This window comes from Carcharodon carcharias, chromosome 14, assembly GCF_017639515.1.
Source record: "Carcharodon carcharias isolate sCarCar2 chromosome 14, sCarCar2.pri, whole genome shotgun sequence".
Taxonomy (NCBI): domain Eukaryota; kingdom Metazoa; phylum Chordata; class Chondrichthyes; order Lamniformes; family Lamnidae; genus Carcharodon; species Carcharodon carcharias.
In genome coordinates this window covers 70,703,375-70,726,253 of record NC_054480.1, presented here as the reverse complement: position 1 = coordinate 70,726,253, position 22,879 = coordinate 70,703,375, and the positions used below count along the sequence as shown (strand labels likewise).

The window sequence follows — 22,879 nt, the reverse complement described above, 5'->3', positions numbered from 1 at the left end:
CATTCCCTAGAATTTAGAATAATGAGGGGTGATCCCATTGAAACATATACAACTCTTACGAGGTTTGACATGATAGCTGGGAGGATGGTGTCCTTGGCTGGTGAGCCTAAAACAGCCTCAGAATAAGGGGTTGGCCATTTCGGACTGAGATGGAATAAAAACAGAAAATGCTGGAAAACCTCGGCAGGTCTAGCTGCATCTATGGACAGAGAAACTGAGTTTGAGGCATTCAAGAGGGCATTGGATGGCTATTTAAATAGAAACAATGTGCAGGGTTATGGGGAAAAGGCAGGAGATTGGCACTGTTAAAATGCTCAGACAGCATGGTGGGCTGAATGACCGTAAAAATTCTGTGATCATTTTGAGTCCAATGTGATTTCTTCAGAAGGATTGAAATGAACTTGCACAGAAAAAATGTCTTCATTCAAAGGGCTGTGAATCTTTGGAAATCTATCCCAGAGGGTTGTGGATGCCCAGTTCTTGAGCATATTCAATGCACAGATTGATAGATTATTGGGTACTAAGAGAACCAAAGGATGTGAGGAGAGCGTGGGAAGGTAGAGTTGAGGTAGAAGATCAGCCAAGATCGCATTGAATGGCGCAGCAGGCGTCAAGGGCTAGATAACCTACTCCAGCTCCTATTTCTTAAGTTCTTATGTTCAGCTCATGATACTGTGAGGCGACTACATCTCCCAGAGTGCACGGGGATAGACACGTTATAAAAATGCTGGCCGAAGGAGGCGCTTCTCTAATGTGAGCTGGTAGCTGCAGAGAAGTGTCTTAGCAATAGATTTCAGCCTGACGGCGAGTTCTCCGCAACATTTATCCCTTCTGCAAAAAAAAAACCGAACTTTGCAACTGTCCACAAGCACACCGATCCCTGCAGCATATGTAAAGATATCAGCCCCTGCATCCTTCTGTAAATTGATCTTGGAGTATCTCGCCCCCCAACCACCCAAAAAAGAGCAGGAGCAACAATGAGGGAAATTCTGCACATCCAGGCTGGACAATGCGGGAACCAGATTGGAGCCAAGGTAAGAATCCCTTATAAAGAATATTTAAGTCGTTTCTTTTTATATCAATGTACAGTACAAATAACTTCTGTGAATCGAAAAATACTCAAGAGTTTACGTCTTATAAAATGCTATTTAACTAAGAATTAAATGAAACCACACCCTTTCCCATTGCTTTAAACCCTAAGTGCTTAATTCCGTCTGACACAGAGTAACTTACAGTAAGATTACATCATATGGCGTGTTTTCCAGCTATTGCAACTGATTTGATTTTTTTTGAAAAAGAAATTAGTCTGTTTAAATTCCTAGGTATTGTTATCCCTAAGTAACTGGGGCTGACTGTGAAAGCAGCTGGACATACGCGCAGGCTGATGACAGTCTTGCACGCCTCCCTCCGTATTCCTTTGTCTGGATGCCAGAATTGAATGGAAAAGGGATCGGGGTCTAATTTCGATCTAAGTCGAACCCAAACCCTACGAACTAAACCTCAGCTGAATTTGAAGTAAACACGGAGACAGATCTTGGGTTTTGTTTTTTAATTAAATCAGGATTTGGTAGTCCCCGGGTGCAGATCTCCCAAATTCCTCGGGTCATTTAAAGCTTTGTGCTTTCAAATTAAGCAGCAGGCTCGAGGAGGAAGGCTTGGTACAGACGCCATCTGTGGGTGCAAACAATGTCTCCTTATCCATACGTTGTGCAAAAATTGTTCCCGCTTTTATAAAATTATCCCTTTTTTGCATGATTGTGGAATAAAGATCTTGTTTAGACTGCCTGAGGCTCGCCAATGCTGGAGCGAGAGGTTTGGATTTGTGGGATTCAGCATCGTTGCTGTTCCCGGGTTGGATCTATTCTCATGTTAAGACTGATCCAAGGAACCTCCCTCCGCATTCTCTTGTGGCTGATGTCCTCTCCCCGTCAGCCCCTGAGCAATGAAATCTCAGAGGGTTGCAAGGGGAAGCCACTGCGCTTCGCCCCAGGAATGATGCTGGAAGCTCATATATATGGGGGAGTTGCAGAATCGGTGCAGCTTGTTACATGCGAGTGAAGTGGATGGCTCAGATCGAATTTGGTGCGTTAAGGGGAGGATTTTGTGAGCTGATGAGAAATCCACACTCATCACCACCCTTCTGGTGCAGGGTTAAAACGCGAGCCACTGTTTGTGACCCATTCACAATGTGCCCTATTGCGTCGATCTGCAGCTGAGAAGGGTGTGGTTTATACACTCTGCCGACGAACGAGTTCACAAACCCCTCGGCCTCGACTGCAATGACCTCCACCCTCTCATTAGCTGGTTGGAGTAGTTCCACACTGCATCTTGTACATTTATGCATTTCATGAGAATTATGTGTGAATAACGGTCGTATCGTTCAGTACCCTGGATTTTCTCAGAAAGCTTCTATTTCTTAAGAGGTCTTTTGGCCCATCGTGTCTGCACCGCCTCAGAATGAGCAATTCACCTGGTGCCATTCCCGTGCCTTCTCTCCGTAACTCTGCACGTTTCTATTTTCAGATAACTGTCTAATTCCCTTTTGAATTCCTCGATTGAACCTACCTCCATCACATTCTCAGGCAATGCATTTCAGACCTTAACTACTTTCTGCATGAAAAAGTTTTAATTACTTTAAATTTGTGCCATCTTATTCTTGATCCTTTCACAAGTAGGAACAATTTTTCTCTACGGACTCTGCCCAGACCCCTCACCATTTTGAATACCTCTATTAAATCTTCTCTTCTCCAAGCAAAACAGTCCCAACTTCTGCAAATCTATCTAGGTAATTGAAGTTCCTCATCCCTGGAACCATTCTCATGAATCTTTTTGCACCCTCTCTAATGCCTTCACATCTTTCCTAAAGTGCGGTGCCCAGAACTGGATGCAATACTCCAGCTGAGGCCAAACTGATGCTTTATACAAGTTCAACATAACCTCCATGCTGTTGTACTCTGTGCACCTATTAATAACGCCTGGGATACAGTATGCTTTGTTAACTGCACTCTCAACCTGTCCTGCCACCTTAAATAACTTATGCCCATATACACCCACGTCCCTGTGTTCTTTTAGAGCTGTACTTTTATTTTATATTGTTTCTCCATGTTCTTTCTACCAAAATGAATCACTTTACATTTTTCTGCATTGAATTTCATCTGCCACGTGACTGCCCATTCCACAAACTTGTCTGTGTCCATTTGAAGCTCTGTGCCATCCTCCTCACAGTTCACAATGGTTCCAAGTTTTGTATTATCCACAAAATTTGAAATTGTGCCCTGTACACCAAGGTCTAGGTCATTAGTATGTATCAGAAAGAGCAAAAGTCCCAACATTGACCCCTGGAGAACTTCACTACAAATCTTCCTCCAGGCCAAAAAACATCCATTAACCACTACTGTTTCCTGTCACTCAGCCAGTTTCATATCCATTTTGCTACTGTCCCTTTCATTCCATGGGCTATAACTTTGCTCACAAGCCTATTGTGCGGCACCGTATCAAATGCCTTTGGGAAGTCCATGTACACCACATCAACAGCATTGCCCTCATCAACCCTCTCTGTCACCTTTTTGAAAACCTTCAGCAAGTTAGTTAAACATGATTTTCTCTTAACAAATCTGTGCTGGCTTTCCTTAATGAATCCCCATTTGTCCAAGTGACTATTAATTTTGTCCTGAATTATTGTTTCTAGAAATTTCCCCACCACCAAAATTAAACTGACTGGCCTGTAGTTGTTGGACTTATCTTTACACCATTTTTTGAACAAGGTGTAACGTTTCCAATTCTCCGGCCCTCTGGCACTACCCCTAAGTCTAAGGAACGCTGGAAAATTATGGCCAGTGCCTTTGCAATTTCCACTCTCACTTCCCTCAGTATCTTTGGATGTATCTCATGTGGGTCTGATGCTTATTAACATTAAGTATTGACAGCCTATCTAATATCTCCTCCTTATCAATTTTAAATCCTTCTACTGTATTAATTACCGCCCCTTTCACTGTGGTCTGTCCTTGGTAAAGACACATGCAAAATATTAATTCAATACCTCAGCTATGCCCTCTGCCTCCATGTGTAAACCTCCTTTTTGGACACTAATTGGCTCTATTTCTCCTCTTACCACCCTTTTACTATTTATATGCCTTTCGTCATAGGGATTTGTTAATTAAAAGACTGGAATTGACCAATATGAATCACAATTTTGTACTATTTCGAAGAAGAGTTGGTGAGTCATCCCTGGTGTCCTGGCCAATATTTATCCGGGCACCAGCTTCACAAAAAACAGATTATGATTACATTGCTGTTTGTTGGAGCTTTCTATGTGAAAATTGGCTGCTGTACTTCCTACATTACAAGAGTGGCTGCACTTCAAAAGTACTTCAATGGCTGTAAAGTGCTTTGACATATCCAGTGGTTGTGAAAGGTATATAAATGCAAGTCTTTCCTTTCAATTTATGAATGAACCTTTGCTTGTAATCCGTGTTTGTAGTTTTGGGAGGTGATCAGTGATGAACATGGAATTGACCCTTCTGGGAGTGCCCGTGGCGATAGTGGCATACAGCTGGACAGGATCAATGTCTACTACAATGAAGCAGCTGGTAAGGAATTACGGTTGCCAGAGGATCTGATCCTGCTTATATATTTGGATGGGTGACTGTCCATTGCACAAACTAGGAATCTTGAGGAAAGAATCTGATAGGGGTATCCAGTCTTTGGGAGAGCGTCAGTTTCTCATGTGGAACTATAGACTCGGCTACAAATGATTAAAAAGCTTCAGGGTCAGTTGCTGTTCCTCTTTGATATTACTCCTCTTAAACATCACAAAATTTGTTCTTCACTTAACTTATGCCCTTAATTTCTTGACCTGGCAGATGTGGTCTGCTCCACTGCTGCCTTTGTCTGCCACAAGGTTTATACACTTGCAAGCTTCAGTCCCTGTCCTTTACACTTCCCGGGCCTGAAGGACTAGATTAGCATAAAATGGCTGCTATTTCCATGGTCAAAATCTGCCATTCAGGAAGAGCCTTTTCTAATCCTCCAGACATGGGAACCTTCCAAAAAGCTGAGACCAAAAATTTACATTTCAAGCAAGAATGCAGAGTAGGAAGGAACTATTAGGCCAAGTAAAAAGAACTGGCAGGCAACATCCTGGATACTCCGGCTGGGGTTTTCCACTTAGCCAAAGGATATTATAGCCACCAATAGCCCATCTGTTTCCTAAACATATAAATTGCTTAAAAATGCTCATTTGCTGAGATCAGACAATGTGTCTGGTGGTGTAATGATGTGATAAACATCTTTTGAGTGCAAAAAAGTCACAATGGTTGCCTCCAGATGGAGTAGAATTGACATTTTCAAATATGCCCACTGTTTGTTTTAACTATTTGAACCAGTGTTAAAATTGCCAGTGGGGACAATGCTGACGTCTCTGGAGATGCCTCGTCCCAGCAGGTAGGCTTTCTCTGGTATCTTAGAAGGCAGTCCTACAGAGAAGCAATGTAAATGGCCTCTGTGGCGGTGTGGGAAAATAGTTCCCTGCTTGTGTAGGTCAGCAGTGTGACTTCCTAATCACTGACCTGTGCAACCATCATGAGAGGGAAGGCAGCTAGAAAAGTAAGTTGCGTACCACAGCTGTCAAAGCACCTGGGCATGCACTACTCCTGTCTGGTACAACTGTGCTGAAAATTCCATTTTACAATGTAAATGACAGCCTATTCCAAAGCAGTAGAAGCCAAACTGTTGCAGAATCTCCTCTACCTAAAGCATTTCTGTGAACTCAACATTAAATAGTTAAATGCTTCAAGTGAGGATAAATGTTGATGTCAAGCTTTACCCCTTCCCATCAGTGTATATGTCAGTGTCTGTACAAAAATCAAAGTAGTTTATATCACATTGAAAACTAATCAGCCCATTGTGTCTGTGCTCTTTGCTGAACCAATCCAAAATGAATACAATTGCCCTCTTCTCTCCCCTGTACATAGCCCTGTATCTTCCTCTGCTTCAATTATTTCTCTAGTCATTCCTTAGCAAATTCCGTAGTCTTTTCCTGTGTGGATTTAACTTTGTCTGAAACTGCGGGTGAAATTTAATGTAGTGACGGGGGTCTTGCCTGCTGGCTGGAGAGCCGACGAGAGCCCTGCATTGCCTCTTTTTGGGAAGGCCTGCTGTGTTAAGTACCAATCAGGCACTTGACTGGGCAGCACCAGGCCTTCCCCTGGATCAAGGACCCTGCGGTGGAAGACCTACCCATCGAACGCTGCTCACCAGTCAGAGCCTGGCAGCACTTCATTGCCCAGCAGTGCCAGTGAGGCAACATGGGACCCAGGCCACAGGTGAGTGAGTGATAGCAGGAGAGGGATCGTGGGCTGAGGATCGTTGGGTTGGGGGTGGTGGGGAAGAAGGTTGGCAGCAAGGTGGCTAGGCAGGGAGGTGGCTCTCAGCTGTCCTCCTTCTTTCCTAATGCCATTTCCCTAGATCAGACACTGTGCCTTTGAATGAGGGACCCTCCCTGGAAGCTTGCAATGCAACCCGACAGGGTTTGTTTTTCCGGCTTCCCACATGCGAGACTCCCATCCGCGCTGGTTGAATACCAGCATTAATTCCCCACTTAAGGGCCTCAATTGGCAAGATGGCAGCAAGATTGTCCACGAGCCTTTCCACAGACAGATGTGGGAAGGTGGCGAGGTCTCCACCTGCCACCTTCCCATCCAATTAAATGCCCACTGCCACCAAACTGCCACAGGGGAGGGCATTAAATTCGACCCTTCATTAACATATTATCTTGTATTTGACTGTTTTCCAGGTGACAAGTATGTTCCCCGTGCGATTCTGGTAGATTTGGAACCTGGTACTATGGACTCCGTCCGATCCGGGCCATTTGGACAGATATTTAGACCAGATAACTTTGTATTTGGTAGGGATACAATAGTAATTTAATTGCATAAACAAATGTTTCAAGATAGTTGAGTGGGCTTTGCAGAGATGAAGCAGCTCAGTGTAAGTAGACCAAAGATGGGCCTTATTTTTGGTAAAATACCATTCCCCTTATAAGTGGATTCACATTCAGCTCACTGTTTTACTTGTATACTCATCTGTTACCCAACATTAAGAGGTGAATGAGTACTACAAGCTGACTGACCCTTTAGCTTACCTTGTCATGGAGAAGGACATTGTGGTAACAGGGTACTTAGAAAATCATGTGATGATCAGGCACAATATGATTTTATAAAAGGGAAATCATGTTTGACAAATCTATTAGTTTTTTAGGGTTAACTAATAGGGTAGATAATGGGAGCCAGTGCATGTAGTATATTTGGGTTTTCAAAAGGCATTCGATAAGGTGCCACATGAAAGGTTGTTGAAGGCTCATGAAGTTCAAGTAATATATTAGCATTGATAGAGAATTGGTTAAAGGGCAAATAACAGCAGAGGAATAAATGGGTCATTTTCAGGTTGCAGGCTGTTAATAGTGATGAGCCACGAGAATTGGTGCTGGCGTCTCAACTATTTATAATCTATATGAATGACTTAGTTGGAGGGACCGATGTAATGTATCCAGGTTTACTGACAATTAAAACTGAGAAACTATCAAATGTTGGTGTTCAGGAGAATTTGGGTGTCCTTGTACAAGAAACACAGCAAGTTAACCTGCAGGTACAGCAAGCAATTAGGAAGGCAAATGATATGTTGGCCTTTATTGTAAGGGGGTTGGAATATAAGAGTAAGGAAACTTTGCTGCAACTGGATAGGACTTTGGTGAGATCACACCTGGAGTCCTGTGTACAACTTTGGTATCTGTAGCTAAAGAAAGATACATTTCCTTTAGAGGTGGTGCAGTGAAGGTTTACTAGATTGATTCCTGGCATGACGTCTAAACCTTGTGAGTTCAATTTCCATCTTAACTCATAATGCTGTCCCTCCTCTGGTTTCACTGTCCCCTGATCCTCCATTAATCCCTCCCTTCGTGTAAACTCCCCAACCCATACACCCAGCTGCCCACTTGACCTTGCCATCTCATGTGGCTACACTATTCCTTTCATATCAATCACAGAAAAGGCCATTCTCTGCCCACATCCCCCTTCCATGCATCAATCCTACTTCCTTTAGTAACTACCCCTGGAAAAATAATCTCCCAATTCACTTACAACTGCACTTTCAAAATCCCAAATGTCTAGCCTTGGCTGTCCTTTTACCACAACAGTTCTGCAGTTACTGATTTGCTCAACTTCATCACCACTTATGATGTCCTAGTCTCCAATAAAACCTTCATTCTTTCTCAATCTGGACGTTCAGCCTGATATTGGCTTCCATCTCTGCTTGTTTATGTCCAAGGGATGCAGACTTTAATAGACATGGCAGTTAACTGGTTTAGCCATTCACTGCCAGATCTGGTTGAACCACATAAAGCACTATTGAGTCCTGGTCTCGTCTGCTAAAGCTGCTCATTATTCCAGGATCATTCTGGAATACAAAGAGAACCCCCTCGCCCCCACCCCCGGTTTCTTTGCTGCAAATTGTCTTCTTAAACTCCTCTCCATATCTCCTCCAGCCTTGCATCCAGCAAAGTGCAAGGAGCTTATGGACTTCTTGTCAGTATCCATCCAATGGTTGCCTCTACCACTTTTCCAGTCTACTGTTTTATTTACCTCTAAGGCTCCTCCACTGCCCACCCCCTCTTAGATCTCAACTATTTTTCCTAGTATTTTTACTATCTGTCCTCACGACCTCTCCAAGCTCATCTTATCCATGCCTTTTGCTCCCTCGACTCTATTCACACAAAATCACGGAACTTCCCTTCTTGGGTCCCACGTACCCAGACTATCACTTGCAAAGGTTTCTCTTCCCACTCCTGCACCATTACCTCTGGTATCACCCAAGGATCCACTCTTGGCCCCCTCCTACTTCTCATCTACATGCTGCCCTCAGCAACATCATCTGAAAACACGGCATGTATGCTGACTACACCCTGCTCTACCTCTCTCAACTCCTCCACTGTTGCTAAATTATCAGGCTGCTCCTACTGGGTGAGCGAAAGTTTCCTCCAATTAAATATTGGGGAGAACATGGTTGTTGCCTTTGGTCTCTGCTATTGACTCTATTCTTCTGTCATGAAACTATCTGAGGTTGAACCTGACTTCACAACATTAGTGTCATATTTGACCCCGAGATTAACTCTGACCATAATCTGTGCCATAATTAAGACTGTCTGTTTGCACCTCTGTAACATTGCTCAACTCTGTTCCTGCCTCAGCTGTTGAAACCTTTATTCATGCCTTTGTTACCTTTGGACTTGACTATTCTAATGCACACCTGGCAGGCTTCCCACATTCTACACTCTGAGGTCATCCAAAACTCTGCTGTCCATGCCCTTACTAGCACCAAGTCCCATTCATCCATCACCCCTATTGCTTACCTACACTAGCTCTTGGTCAAGAACTACCTCAATTTAAAAATTCTCATTCTTGTTTTCAAGTCCTCCATGGCCTTCCCCACTCCCTGTCTCTGTAATCTCCTCAGCCCCATAGGTTTCGAGACATCTACACTCATCTAATTCTGGCTTACTCAGCCTCCCTGATTTGAATTGCTCCACCATTGGTAGTTGTGCTTTCAGATTATGGAATTCCTTTCTTAGATGTCTATGCCTCTCTATTTTTCTCTCTTTAAGGTGCTTCTTAAAACCTATCTCTTCGACCAAGCTTTGGCCATGTGCCCTAATATCACTTCATTTGGCTCAGTGTCAAATTTTGCTTAATTTTTTTTATTCTTTCACAGGATGTGGGTGTCGCTGGCTAGGCCAGCATTTATTGCTCATCCCTAATTGTCCTTGAGAAGGTTGTGGTGAGCTGCCCTCTTGAACCGCTGCAGTCCATGTGGTGTAGGTACACCCACAGTGCTGTTAAGGAGGGAGTTCTTAATTGCTTCTGTTAATCGCTTTGGGATGTTTAATTGCTTTAAAGGCACTATATAAATATAAGTATCATGGTGTGAGAGGGTTGTCCTGTGAGGAGAGATTATGTAGCCTATTCTCTCTGAAGTCGAGAAGAACGATAGTTCATCTCATTGAAACATATAAGAATCTGAGAGCGTTTTACAGGGTAAAGGCTGAATGGCTGTTTCCTGAGGCTGGAGAGTCTAGAACTAGGGGTCATAGTCACAGGATAAAGGCTTGATCATTCAGCTGGGTTAATGAAAAATCACAGAATTCTTACAGAAAGAGGCCATTCGACCCATTGTGTCTGTACCAGCTGTCCGAATGACCAATTCACCTAGTGCCATTCCTGGCCTTCTCTCCGAAACCCTGTTAATTACTTCAAATCTGAGCCTTCTCGTTCTCGATCCTTTCATAAGGGGGAGCAGTTTCTCCCTGTCAACTCTGTCCTGTTTAATTAAAGCAATTAAACATCCCAATGCGATTAACAGATGTAATTAAGAACTCCCTCCTTAACAGCACTGTGGGTGTACCTACACCACATGGACTGCAGCGGTTCAAGAGGGTAGCTCACCACCAGCTTCTCGAGGACAATTAGGGATGAGCAATAAATGCTGGCCTAGCTATCAAATCTCTTTTCAGCCTTCCCTTCTCCAGGAAAACAGTTCCAAATTCCTTTCTTAGAGGGTTGTGTATCTTTAGAATTCTCTATCCCAGAGGGCTGAGGTTGCTCATTTATTATGTTCATGGCTAAGATTGAGGGAAATCAAGGGGCAGTGGCAGCAGGGTGTACCATCTACAAGATGCACTGCAGCAACTCACCAAGGCTCCTTTGACACCACCTTCTAAACCCATGACCTTTACCATCTAGAAGGATGAGGGCAGAGGATGCATGGGAACACCATCACCTGCAAGTTCCCCTCCAGGTCACTCACCCTCCTTATTTGAAACTATATTGATGTTCCTTCACTGTCGTTGTGTCAAAATCCTGGAACACCCTAACAGCAATATAGGTGTACCTAAACCACATGGACTGCAGCGGTCCAAGAAGGTGGCTCACCACCACCTTCACGAGGACAATTAGGAATGGGCAATAAATGCTGACCTATCTAGCAAGGCCCACATCCCATGAACGAATTTAAAAAAACATGCGGATTGGGCAGGGAAGTGGAGTTGAGATTGAAGATCAGCCATGATTTTATTATGTGGAGGCGAAGGCTCAAGACTGGCGAGGGGAGGGGTGAAGGGTACATATGCCCCTACCTGCTGCTCCTCGTTCCGTAATTATTCTCATTTACAATCATCCAATGGTATTATGGTAAAGGCCCTGTCTTGTGTGGTATTGAGCCATACAGAAGACAAGATCCTTGGTTTGACATCTGGTCTATGCTGAGTCAGCTGATCTTGGGTATGGCAGCCATTAGTATTCTTTAATTAACTTCAGTGATTCTGGGGCAGACAAAAGTCATCTAGGATTTCTGCTGCTGATTGCTGGAAAAGGTGCACCTGGAGGATGTTTGGTGAGGATGAATTGGGCTCTGCTGTGATACACCCGTTTGACTAACTTGCCAACCCTTTCTAATCTTTTTTACTGGAATAATGGTCACATGGGTGAGCAATAAGAGGGAAACTGGCATCTATGGAACCATACCTTAGCTAGGGTCAATCCCTTCAGGAGAGGAGGAGGGAAGAAAACAAAGAAATATAAATGCTCATTAATTGGTACTGTGGGTTTATCAATCATGGACTTCTGAGCTGCTTTAGCTCTATGTACTGGTATAATGCAGAGACCTAATTTTTTATACCTCTATTGCCTTGTATGCTACACTTGCAAAGAGTCAATGGGACATAATGTACAAATTATCTTTCATCTAAAGGACATCTGCAAGGGAGTGATCGCATTTAAATTAAAATATCATTCAGCAGCTGACATTAATATTCTGCCCTATTAAATGCAATTTCTATTCCATGCCCATTTTCTAATCAATATGCATTATAAAAATATTTTTCCATTGGGATGTTGAATGTAACATGTACAGATGTCATTGTATGTGTGTTGGATCTTTATTTTCCCTTGTTTAGATTAGACCTGTGATTTATATTGTTTGTACCCACCTTAAAATCACTCGCCCTAATGCCTTAGCTGTGAGCTGAACAGATCAGGAAGGTTCCAACCCCAAAAGACGTTCAGTTAGCTGATCTCAACTGAGGCAGTTTAAAATCATCCAGTGTTTCCACCAGTTGAGAGCTATCCAGTGGGTTTGCTGGGATGTTGGATAAGCAGTGTCTATGCTTATGTCTATGCTATGATGCCTCTTCCCAAGGTGGAATAGCTTGCTAGTTGGACCCACATAATGAAAGATGGTCATTTGAATATAGTAGAAGGATCTATCGGCTCCTCTGGAATTGTGCTGCTGCATGCAGGGAACAATGAGAGAAAAAGAATCAGGTTTCAAACAGAATTAACAGAACAATTAAAAATATTTTCAACACAATATTAATAAATAATAAAAATTGTGTAATGAGTTTTGGAGTAGAAAACGTTTTCTACGGTATCGTGAATCCCTGTGCCTTCCCGTGTCATGATTCTTTTTCTTCCAGGTCAAAGTGGTGCTGGAAACAATTGGGCCAAGGGTCACTACACAGAGGGAGCTGAACTGGTTGATGCAGTGCTTGATGCGGTAAGGAAGGAGTCTGAGAGCTGTGACTGTTTACAGGGATTCCAGCTCACTCACTCTCTGGGTGGTGGTACTGGCTCCGGGATGGGCACCCTTCTCATCAGCAAGATACGGGAAGAATACCCTGACCGTATCATGAACACATTCAGCGTCATGCCCTCGCCTAAAGTTTCAGACACTGTGGTGGAGCCATACAATGCAACCCTGTCCGTCCATCAGCTGGTGGAGAACACAGACGAGACGTACTGCATCGACAATGAAGCCCTTTATGATATCTGCTTCCGTACAATGAAGCTAACCACTCCCACTTATGGAGACCTCAATCACTTGGTCTCTGCCACCATGAGTGGGGTCACCACCTGCCTCCGCTTTCCTGGACAACTTAATGCTGACCTTCGCAAGCTAGCTGTAAACATGGTGCCCTTCCCTCGGCTCCACTTCTTCATGCCAGGCTTTGCCCCGCTTACCAGCCGTGGCAGCCAAAATTACAGAGCACTCACAGTGCCGGAGCTGACTCAGCAAATGTTTGATGCTAAAAACATGATGGCAGCCTGTGACCCACGACATGGACGCTACTTGACCGTTGCTGCCATATTCCGAGGCCGGATGTCCATGAAAGAAGTAGATGAGCAGATGCTGAACGTCCAGAACAAGAACAGCAGCTACTTTGTGGAGTGGATTCCCAACAATGTTAAGACAGCTGTCTGTGATATTCCACCCCGTGGCCTCAAAATGTCCTCCACTTTCATTGGCAATAGTACCGCCATCCAGGAGTTATTCAAGCGAATTTCTGATCAGTTCACCGCCATGTTCCGCAGGAAGGCCTTCTTGCACTGGTACACTGGCGAGGGAATGGATGAGATGGAGTTCACTGAAGCTGAGAGCAACATGAATGACCTGGTATCAGAGTACCAGCAGTACCAGGATGCCACTGCAGATGAACAGGAAGAGTTCGAAGAGGAAGAGGGAGATAATGATGAAGCATAGTCGTCACGGAATCTTCAAGAAGCTGCAACAGTAGATTGCAAAGAAAGTCATGTTTGAGTTGAACTATTGAATTCTGCCTAATTTTCCAGCCTTTTAATTAAGAAGATGCTGTGACGCTAACAGCATTATTAAAATGGAATTCCTGTTGAAGGTTTGTGTGTGTGTGTGTGATTTAACATCGTCTGTAGTTTTAAAGCAGCAGTGCCCCCACCCCCCCCAAATATGTTAAAATATGAAATCAAACTTTATGAACAGGCCTGAAAAGCAAGAACATTGTGCAACTGGCTGAAACAATTTTGGAGTAGTTTGTTTCAGTTTGTAATTTGTTTTCCAATATCGGATACATATGCTTTTAAATAGACAAAGGATACTTTCTAAGTTCTAGTGCTGACATGCAGCCTTTTAAACTCCTTTCGGGCAATAATCTCCCAAAATGGGAAGAAAGTTGGCAAACTGGAACAGCTGGAAAAGAAGGTCAGGGTGAGATTTGCCCTTCATTTATTACGTAGAAGCATTATGATCCCTTTTTGCTTGCAGACTTTTTTTTTTGATGCAGTTTTTTTTCTCTTCAGCTGAGATACGGTAAGAATACTTCTTAAAACTGGATTTAAAATTAATAATCTGGGGCACTACAGCTTTAGATGTAGTCGGAGTTGTTTAATAAAGGAACTACTGTATTTAATGACTGTAACCTTCCCTAGAAGTGTAGTATAAAGCACTGTTCAGTATTGAGTATTGAGATCTGATGGTGTTATGTTAATTGAGCTGCAGAGAATCGACCCATGAAGGGCGAGTTCCACTTCCATGAACTGCCAAAGAGCCCTCAACAGGTTCACCCAGTTCTTTCCCGATCGGCGGTCGTTCTCTTTATTGCATGCCAACCTAAATTTGTCTTTCTGCGATGTTTGTACTGTGGAAATCAAACCATTCTAATAAATCAATACAAATTCTTTCTTCCTCTGTTTTTTTCATTTTCTTCCATAGCTGTAGCTACACTTTTCAGCTCTTGCCAAGATTCAGTCTGAATGGAAGCAGAATAGGGAGTAGGGAGAGGGAAGAGGTGGCATCACAACTTAAATTGTGATTCCTTGCCGCTGATAAGAATCTGGATTTATATACTCTTTATTATATATCCAGAAACAGAATCAAAATCCTTTTCCCACATATGATAAATTACTTTGAAGTGCAATTATGTAGATAAATGCAGCCATTTTGTACACAGTAAAATCCCATGATTAACAAGAAGTTGTATATCTGGTTGCTTTTAGACATGGGTTAGCCAATAAAATCTGGCATACTTAGGAGCCCATTGCATCCATGCTGGCTGTTTGAAAGAGCTGTCTAACTTAGTCCCATGCCCCAGTTTTTTCCTATGACCATGTAAATTATCAGTAGTCCTCTTCAAGTATGTGTCCAATTGCTTTTTGAAAGTTGCTATAAAATCTGATTCCATCATCATTTCAGGTATTATGTTCTAGTTTTAACCACTCTCTGCGGGGGAAAAGTGATCCCCACTTCCCCTCATTTGCCAATTATTTTACATTGATAGCCTCTGGTTACCAACCTTATTTGTCAAAATTTCTCCATACTTGCTCCATCAAAATCCTTCATTTTAAACATCCCTATTAGTTCTCCTCTTAACCTTCTCTACTCTAAGGAGAACAATCCAAGCTTCTCCAATCTCTCCACATAACTGAAGCCTTTCATCACTGATATTATCCTGATACACCTTCAGGTACTCTCTGCATGGCCTTGACATCCTTCCTAAACTACGGTGACCAGAATTGTACACAGTATTCTAGCTGAGGTCTAACCAGAGATTCATAAAGGTTTGGCATAACATTTCTTTTTGTATTCAATGCCATTATTCACAAAGCAAAGTAACCTGTACACTTTCCTCACTTCTTTACCAATGTGGCCTACCACCTCAAAGATTTGTGAATATGCACCCCTTGCTCCCTCTGCTCTTGAACTCCCCTCCCCCACTCAAGATAGGAGCATTTAGGTTATACTACCTCTTCGTGCCATTTCTCCCAATCATTTTTTAGCTAACTGCATCAAATTGTATGGTTAAGGAGCAATATAAACTAAGACTCCAGAAGAACTTATAGTCCTGTTTCAAATCCACCAGAGCCAGCAGCTTGGGGTCTTATTTTACCATTTCGACTAAATATCGGCACTTCCATCCTCAGCATTGGCACTTCTGCCCTCAGCGTTGCAATAGAGCATCAGTATAGATAGCTTATCCTGCTCAAGTTGTAGAACAGAATTTGAGCTCACAAAAATTACTTGAAAACTTTAATAACCGAAGCTATATAGGCACCCAAATAAGAAAGAGATGAACAAGGTTCCAATGTTAAAAGGTCATCAGTTTAAGTTTTCTGAAATTTCCAAGTAATGCACTAAAAAGTGGACAGGAGATCGCTTGAATTTTAATCTACTGATTACATGTTTAACATTTTTGCTGACATTTTCTTTAATGGTGCAACCCTTAAGAGATGTAGTTCAATTTTCTTGCAGAGTTGATGTGGCTACAGAAGCACTGGTGCTTGATCCAGAATGTTGACGGTGCAATCAGGGAAAGACCTGACTGGAATTCACATCTGGAGCTTCTTTGTTCCCCCAGTAGCTCTGGGTAAATACACTTCCTAGTTAGATTAGGAGGATCCAAGTTCAATCCTATGTCTGTGTCAAGTTAGCTGATCCCACAGTGGCAATTGACTACACTAGAAAGCAACTTTCCTCCTCTCTAATGTACAAAGTGTGAATATTGGGGTGAGGACTATATCACATTGGACTGTGACTTGCCTCCAAGTTTTTACACTTCACTTTTTAAGCTCATATATGAGAAATAGCTAGTAGGGCAAGAAACAACAGGACAGCAAATGTATCCCACAGCAGGTCATTGACCTGAAAAGTTGACTCTATTTCTCTATCCAAGGATGCTGTTGGACCTGCTAAGTATTTCCAGCATTTGCTGTTTATAATTAAGATTTCCAGCGTCTGCAGTTTCCTGCTTTTTGATGAAAGTATTCATAATGGCCTTAGTGTTGCAGCTGTATTCCTCTCTAAGATGGCCATTGACATACAATAAATTATTGGCAGTAATTTTAAAATGTTTGTGACAGATTATATAAATGCCTTGCCTTGCAGAAAACACCAATTTCAATTTCAAATTTAACACACTCCTTTCTGGAGATGATCCCATTAATTTGCATGATTTCAAAATATTCTCACTGCAGTGGCTTGATTTCAGACTTCATTGCAAATCGTTCATGCTATTGATTCACTGCCTATAACTTCACTGCTCACTTCTCTGTGGGAGCAGAAGGGATTAAGCTCCTGGCCACCAAATCCATCTAATTTTTTTGGCTCCACTGCTGTCCAGACAGTGGTTAGGTGATGGTTTTACCTGGCTATCTGTTCCATTTGAATCTGCAGTGACTGCTGGCGATGGGACTGTGCCTCAGGATGTATATTCTTTCTCATATATATATATATATATACACATAAACACACATATATTAATACAGAGAGAACGAGTGGGACTTGCTAAATTGCTCTTGCATAGAATTGGCAAGGGTTCGACAGATTGAATGGCCTCCTGTGTTGTGATAATTCTATAATTCAATTCTATAGGATGCATGCAGCACCACCGTATGATCTGATTATGATTGAATTACAAACTAATTTGTTCCCAGTTTCACAATATTAAACTGCAGACCTGCATTTTTTTTATTCTTTCATAGAATGTGGGCATTGCTTGCCAAGCCAGCATTTACTGCCCAACCCTAAATGCCCTTGAGAAGATGGTGGTGAGCTGCCTTCTTGAATTGCTGCAGTTATTGTCATGTAGGTACACCCACAGTGCCGTTGGAAAGGGAGTTTCAGCTCCAGCAACAGTGAAGGAACAGCGATAAAGTTCCAAATCATGGTGCTGTGTGGCTTGGAAGGGAACTTGCAAATGGTGGTGTTCCTGTGCATCTGCTGCCCTTGGCCTTTTAGGTGATAGAGATCGTGGGTTTGGAAGGTAATATCAAAGGAGCACGGCTCACAATTATTTAAATCTGTACTTGTAAATAGGACTAACAAACAAAAGGCTATTTATGCAGTAATGTCAATACAGCTGCATCAAGTTTCAACAGGTTTAATCCAGTAACAATAGCACTTGAGAAGCAAGCTGAGATTGAGTTGTGACAGCTGTTACCACAGCTGCCAGCTCAGTTACTGCAGACTATGGATTTCCCATCTTCTGCCAATATCAGAGAAACATTCAACACCTCTCCGCCTGCCCCCCTGCCCAATTGTAGCAGCCAAAATACTGCATCTGCTAAGGTTGGCTAACTCAAGTGGGTAAGGGATGGAACTTGGGCTGGTCTGTGATTTCATATTATAGATAGCTGATGCTATTTCCACTGGCTCAAATGTTAGTATTTAGTTAACTTACTTCACACAACTCTGAAATAATACATGTGCCCACTTGTGAAGTTCATAAGACAGTTAATCCAGCAGGGACATGTGTCCTAGGTGATGACTTGTAGATTATTGACTTGGGTAGTTTCCGACTGGTGTCGATGGTCTTTTTGGCCTCTGTGTTGAGACAATTTAAAGATGCTGATGGATGATTTATATCTTCTCTTCTGGAGACAGCGGCAGTTTGATTGATTCTTAAAGCACTGCCTGTGGCATGTAGATGGTCAAACAACAAGTGGGGGTCAGGCTGGATGGATGGATGGAAGGAGAAAGAGGGAGAGCCCAATCAGGGTCCTTCCACAACTGCGTATCTTTTTCTGTTCTCTAGGCTGGAGAAAAGCAGTTTCTTAAAACACACAAGATAGTTAGTTGGCTCATCACATGATCCCCCAGCATCAACTGAACAGTTATCCAAACATGGTCATAGCAAGTTGATTCCAAGTCCATGGTTTAGACATGATAAGAATATCGTTGGAAGAGTTCCCTTCTTAGCCAGATTCATTGTCCAGAGTGTTTGTGTCTAATGGCTTGTCTACATCCAGCTGAACATATAGTGCTATCTGGATGTTTTATTAATGGATTAGGAGATGGTATAATTCACATTTCTCCAAGGAATTGTCTCTGATGGGTTCTTCTAGTCAGCCTGACTCCATTTTAATGGCTTTGGAATTTGTAGGGTACAGTCATGTAAATGTTTGACTTATGATTTAAAGCATGGTTTTATAATACCTCCTGGCCAGGCGAAATGAAATGCAGCAAGGAGTTCATTACAATTTTTGCATTTAGAATTAGGAAAAGAAGGAGAAACACAGACATTCGGACATCCATGTATCAATCTTACAACTGTTACAGCTGGCATGTCTGCAACAGCCATTCTCTGTTCATGTTTGAGTTTCTCATCACCCTCTTCGGATGAGGTATAATTATAATTAAAACTCTTTTGATTTTGGGGTCTGGCCCAAGGAAAACTTTTGTTTCGAAAATCTGGTTCATTTGTCCTTCTTCACCTTCTAAATCCCTGTTATGTGTCATCTAAGGGTTGGATTTCACTAACATCTGTTCATAGTGCTTTGGGAATTTTAATGCCAAGACATGTGGTCTTGGGTGAGGTTTGGGCTAGGTGGAAACAACTTTTACTCTTAAGTTCTGAGAGGGTTGAATTTCACAGGCTGCTGAAGAGAAATCTTTTCTGTTCCAAGGTTTGCAATATGCAAATCTCTGTTACTGCATTGTTGTACTGCCTATAAAGGCCTTAATCCCTTTATTGCTGTTTCCACAACTTACGTTTTAACAGTTCAGGTTCTGGCACATTAATAATTCTTATCTCCAAGGTGATAGTGGATGATAAACTATTTTATAGCCCATGTGAGGTGTCTCGGTTCTCGACCTGCACATGGTCTTTAGTGGATTTTGAAGATTAATTGCCGGATTCAGTTCACTTTGAATTTAGAACTTGACCATTGGATTCTTCAGTGGGAAAATCCACACTGACTTCACTTTTATTTTCCCTGTAGTTTTCACAAGAGCTGTTCATCTTAGGGTGTATTACTGTCTCTTTTTCCCTTACTTTGGAGATGAGTTTTCACCCAATATGCCTACTGTCCTCTGGGATGCTACTGCTTGCAGGTGGCTGTCCAACTTTCGCTTTAAGAGGAGAGTGCAAGGAGGACCCTGGGACAGGCAGTCAGCAGCATCTAGAGGAAAGTACGAGAGGAGGACCCTGGGACAGGTAGTCAGCAGCACCTAGAGGAGAGTGCGAGAGGAAGACCTGTTTCCATTTGTCAGAGCCAAAGTGTAACATTGAAAGAAAATAGCTAGATGATTGGTGGGTATCTCTTCCATGTCTCTTTTGATTGGTCAAGTGGTTTAAATCAGGAGACATTATTACAGCTGAAGAGTACAGTTAAGAAATTAACTTTTAAAATATTTAACATCCAAACTAATTAATTAAATAGAATAGAGATGGCTGGGCAGGCAGGCAATGTGTTGCAGCTGTAGTATGTGGGAGCTGGTGGATGCAGGTACGATCCACGGAGGACCTTATCTGCAGCAAGTGTTGGCTGCTTGACAAACTTTGGCTCAGAGTTGATGAGCTGTGGGCACTGCAACATATCAGGGAGGGGGAGAGTTACCTGGTCACTTTCAGGAGACAATCACACCCCTTAGATTAATTACATCAAATTTGGACCATGGTCAGGGACAGGAAGGTGTGACTGCAAGTGAGGCAGGTATGGGGATCCAAAATTTAGCTTTGGAGGAACTTCAGCCAATGCCCTTGTCCAATAGGTACGAGGATCTTGCTCCCGGTGTGGACGAGGGCATAAACTACAGGGAGGATGAGCAAACTGACCACAGCATGGTGGTACAGAGTGCCATATAAATGGGGGGAGAGAAGAGGAATGTAGTAGCATGGGGATAGCATAGTTTGGGAATTAGATACTGTTCTCTGCAGCAAAGACAGAGAGTCCTGAAGGGTGTGTTGCCTACCCGGTGCCAAGGTTAAGGACATCTCTTTTGGGTTGGAGAGAATTTGGAGTGGAAGGGGAAGGATCCAGTTGTCGTGGTCCACGTAGGTACCAACGACATAGGTAGGACTAGGAAAGAGGTTCTGCCGGGGGACTACGAGCATCTTGGGGCTAAATTAAAAAGCAGAACCCTAAAGGTAATAATCTCTGGATTACTACCTGAGCCACGTGCAAATTGGCATAGGGTAAATAAGATTAGAGAGGTAAATGCGCGGTTCAAAGATTGGTGTGGGAGAAATGGGGCACTGGCACCCATACTGGGGAAGGAGAGAGCTGTTCCGTTGGGATGGGCTTCATTTGAACCATGCTGGGACCAGTGTCCTGGTGAATCATATAACTAGGGCTGTAGATGGAACTTAAAACTAATTAGTGGTGGAGGAGGGGAGGGTTCAATTGAAGGGAAGTTTAAAAAATTGAAAAGAAACGAGAGAGCAGAGGTGCAGAGTAGTGAAGAGATGAACGATAATCAAAATGCGATAGGGGCAGAAAATATGAGCAGAAGAGTACAGCAGAAATCAGAACCAGAATGATTAATAATGGTAAAAAGTCAAAGCTTAAGGCTCTTTATCTGAATGCACACAGCATTTGTAACAAGATAGATGAGTTGACGGCACAAATAGAAATAAATGAATATGACTTGATAGCTATTACAGAGACATGGCTGCAGGGTGACAAAGACTGGGAACTCAATATTCAAGGCCATTCGATGTTCTGGAAAAATAGGCAAAAAGAAAAGGAGATGGGGTAGCTTTATCAATAAATGAAGGTAACAGTGCAACGATGAGTAGTGATATAGGTACAATAGATCGTGATGTGGAATCAGTTTGGGTGGAAATAAGAAATAGTAAGGGGAAGAAGTCACAGGTAGGAGCTGTCTATAGACCTGAAGAGTTGCCTCACTAGGACAAAGTATAAATCGGAAAATAATGGAGTTGTGTAAGAAGGGTGCTACAATTGTCATGGGTGATTTTAATCTGCATTTTGACTGGACAAATCAGATTGGCAGGGGTAACATGCAAGATGAATTTGTAGAGCGCATCAGGGATTGTTTCTTAGAGTAATATGTTGCAGAACCTACCTGGGAACGCACTATTTCAGATCTAGTAATGTGCAATGAGGTGGGATTAATAAGAGATATTGTAGTTAAAAAGATCCTCTAGGGGGTAGCAATCACGTGGTAGAATTTCAAATTCAGTTTGAGGGCGAGCAACTCGGGTCTCAAACCAGTGTCCTCAACTTAAATAAGGGCAATTACAGGAGTATGAAGAAAGAGTTGTCTAAAGCTGGCTGGGAAGATAGATTAAGGGGAAGGTTAGTGGATGAGCAGTGGCAGACATTCAAGCAGATATTTCATGACGCTCAGCAAAAATTTATTCCGGTCAAAAAAGAAGGACTCAATGAGAAGGATGAACAATCCATGGTTAACAAAGGTGGTCAAGGAGAGTATCCAATCAAAAACTAAGGCAAACAAAGCGACAAAAACTATTGGTAGACCAGAGGATTGGGAATTTTTTAGGAACCAGCGGCAGATGACTAAAAGCTAATAAAGAGGGAGAAATTTGATTATGAAAGTAAATTGGCAAGAAATATAAAAACAAACAGCAAGAGCTTCTATAGGTATATAAAAAGAGAGTGGCTAAAGAGAGTGTGGGACCCTTGGAGGATGTGACTGGAGAATTGATAATGGGGAACAGAGAAATGGCAGGTAATTTAAACCAATACTTTGCATCGGTCTTCACGGTGGAGGATACTATAAACACCCCAAAGATATGAGATAAGTAAGGAGCTAATGAGAGGAAAGATCTTGTAACAGTCTCTATAATGAGGGACAAACTATTTGACAAAGTAACGGGACTAAAGGCGGACAAGTTGCCAGGACCTAATGGCCTGCATCCAAGGGTTTTAAAGGAAGTGGCTGCAGAGATAGTGGAGGCACTAGTCGGAATATTCCATAACTCACTGGATTCCGGGAGGGTCCCAGCTGTTTGGAAAACCGTGAATGTGATGCCCCTCTTCAAGAAGGGAGGGAGACAAAAAGCAGGAAACAAAAGGCTAGTCAGTCTAACATCTGTCACTGGGAAAATGCTGGAGTCCATTATTAAGGAAGAAATAGCAAGACATTTAGAAAAGCTCAACACAATCAAACAGAGTCAACATGGTTTTGTGAAAGGGAAATCATGTTTGACAAATTCGCTAGAACTCTTTGAGGATACAACAAGCTGAGTTGATAATGGGGAACCGGTAAATGTGTATTTAGATTTCCAGAAGGCCACATAAAAGGTTATTGCACAAAATAG

General features: G+C 42.6%; 1 protein-coding gene across 1 annotated transcript; it reads left to right on the top strand.

Annotated features, from left to right (window-relative positions):
• Nucleotides 1-753: 753 nt before the first annotated feature.
• LOC121287476 (tubulin beta chain-like) lies at nucleotides 754-14,534 on the top strand. The gene is made up of 4 exons (XM_041205400.1): nucleotides 754-1,034; nucleotides 4,481-4,589; nucleotides 6,794-6,904; nucleotides 12,521-14,534. The coding sequence occupies exons 1-4, from the start codon at nucleotides 978-980 to the stop codon at nucleotides 13,582-13,584; spliced, it is 1,341 nt and encodes a 446-aa protein (XP_041061334.1). The 5' UTR covers nucleotides 754-977; the 3' UTR covers nucleotides 13,585-14,534.
• Nucleotides 14,535-22,879: the final 8,345 nt, after the last annotated feature.

Excerpts from the sequence above, each read along its gene's own strand:
- LOC121287476 (XM_041205400.1), top strand. The coding sequence starts at position 978 with ATGAGGGAAATTCTGCACATCCAGGCTGGACAATGCGGGAACCAGATT. Across the intron at positions 1,035-4,480 it reads GGAACCAGATTGGAGCCAAG|TTTTGGGAGGTGATCAGTGA; the intron begins GTAAGAATCCCT and ends CCGTGTTTGTAG. Across the intron at positions 4,590-6,793 it reads CTACTACAATGAAGCAGCTG|GTGACAAGTATGTTCCCCGT; the intron begins GTAAGGAATTAC and ends ACTGTTTTCCAG.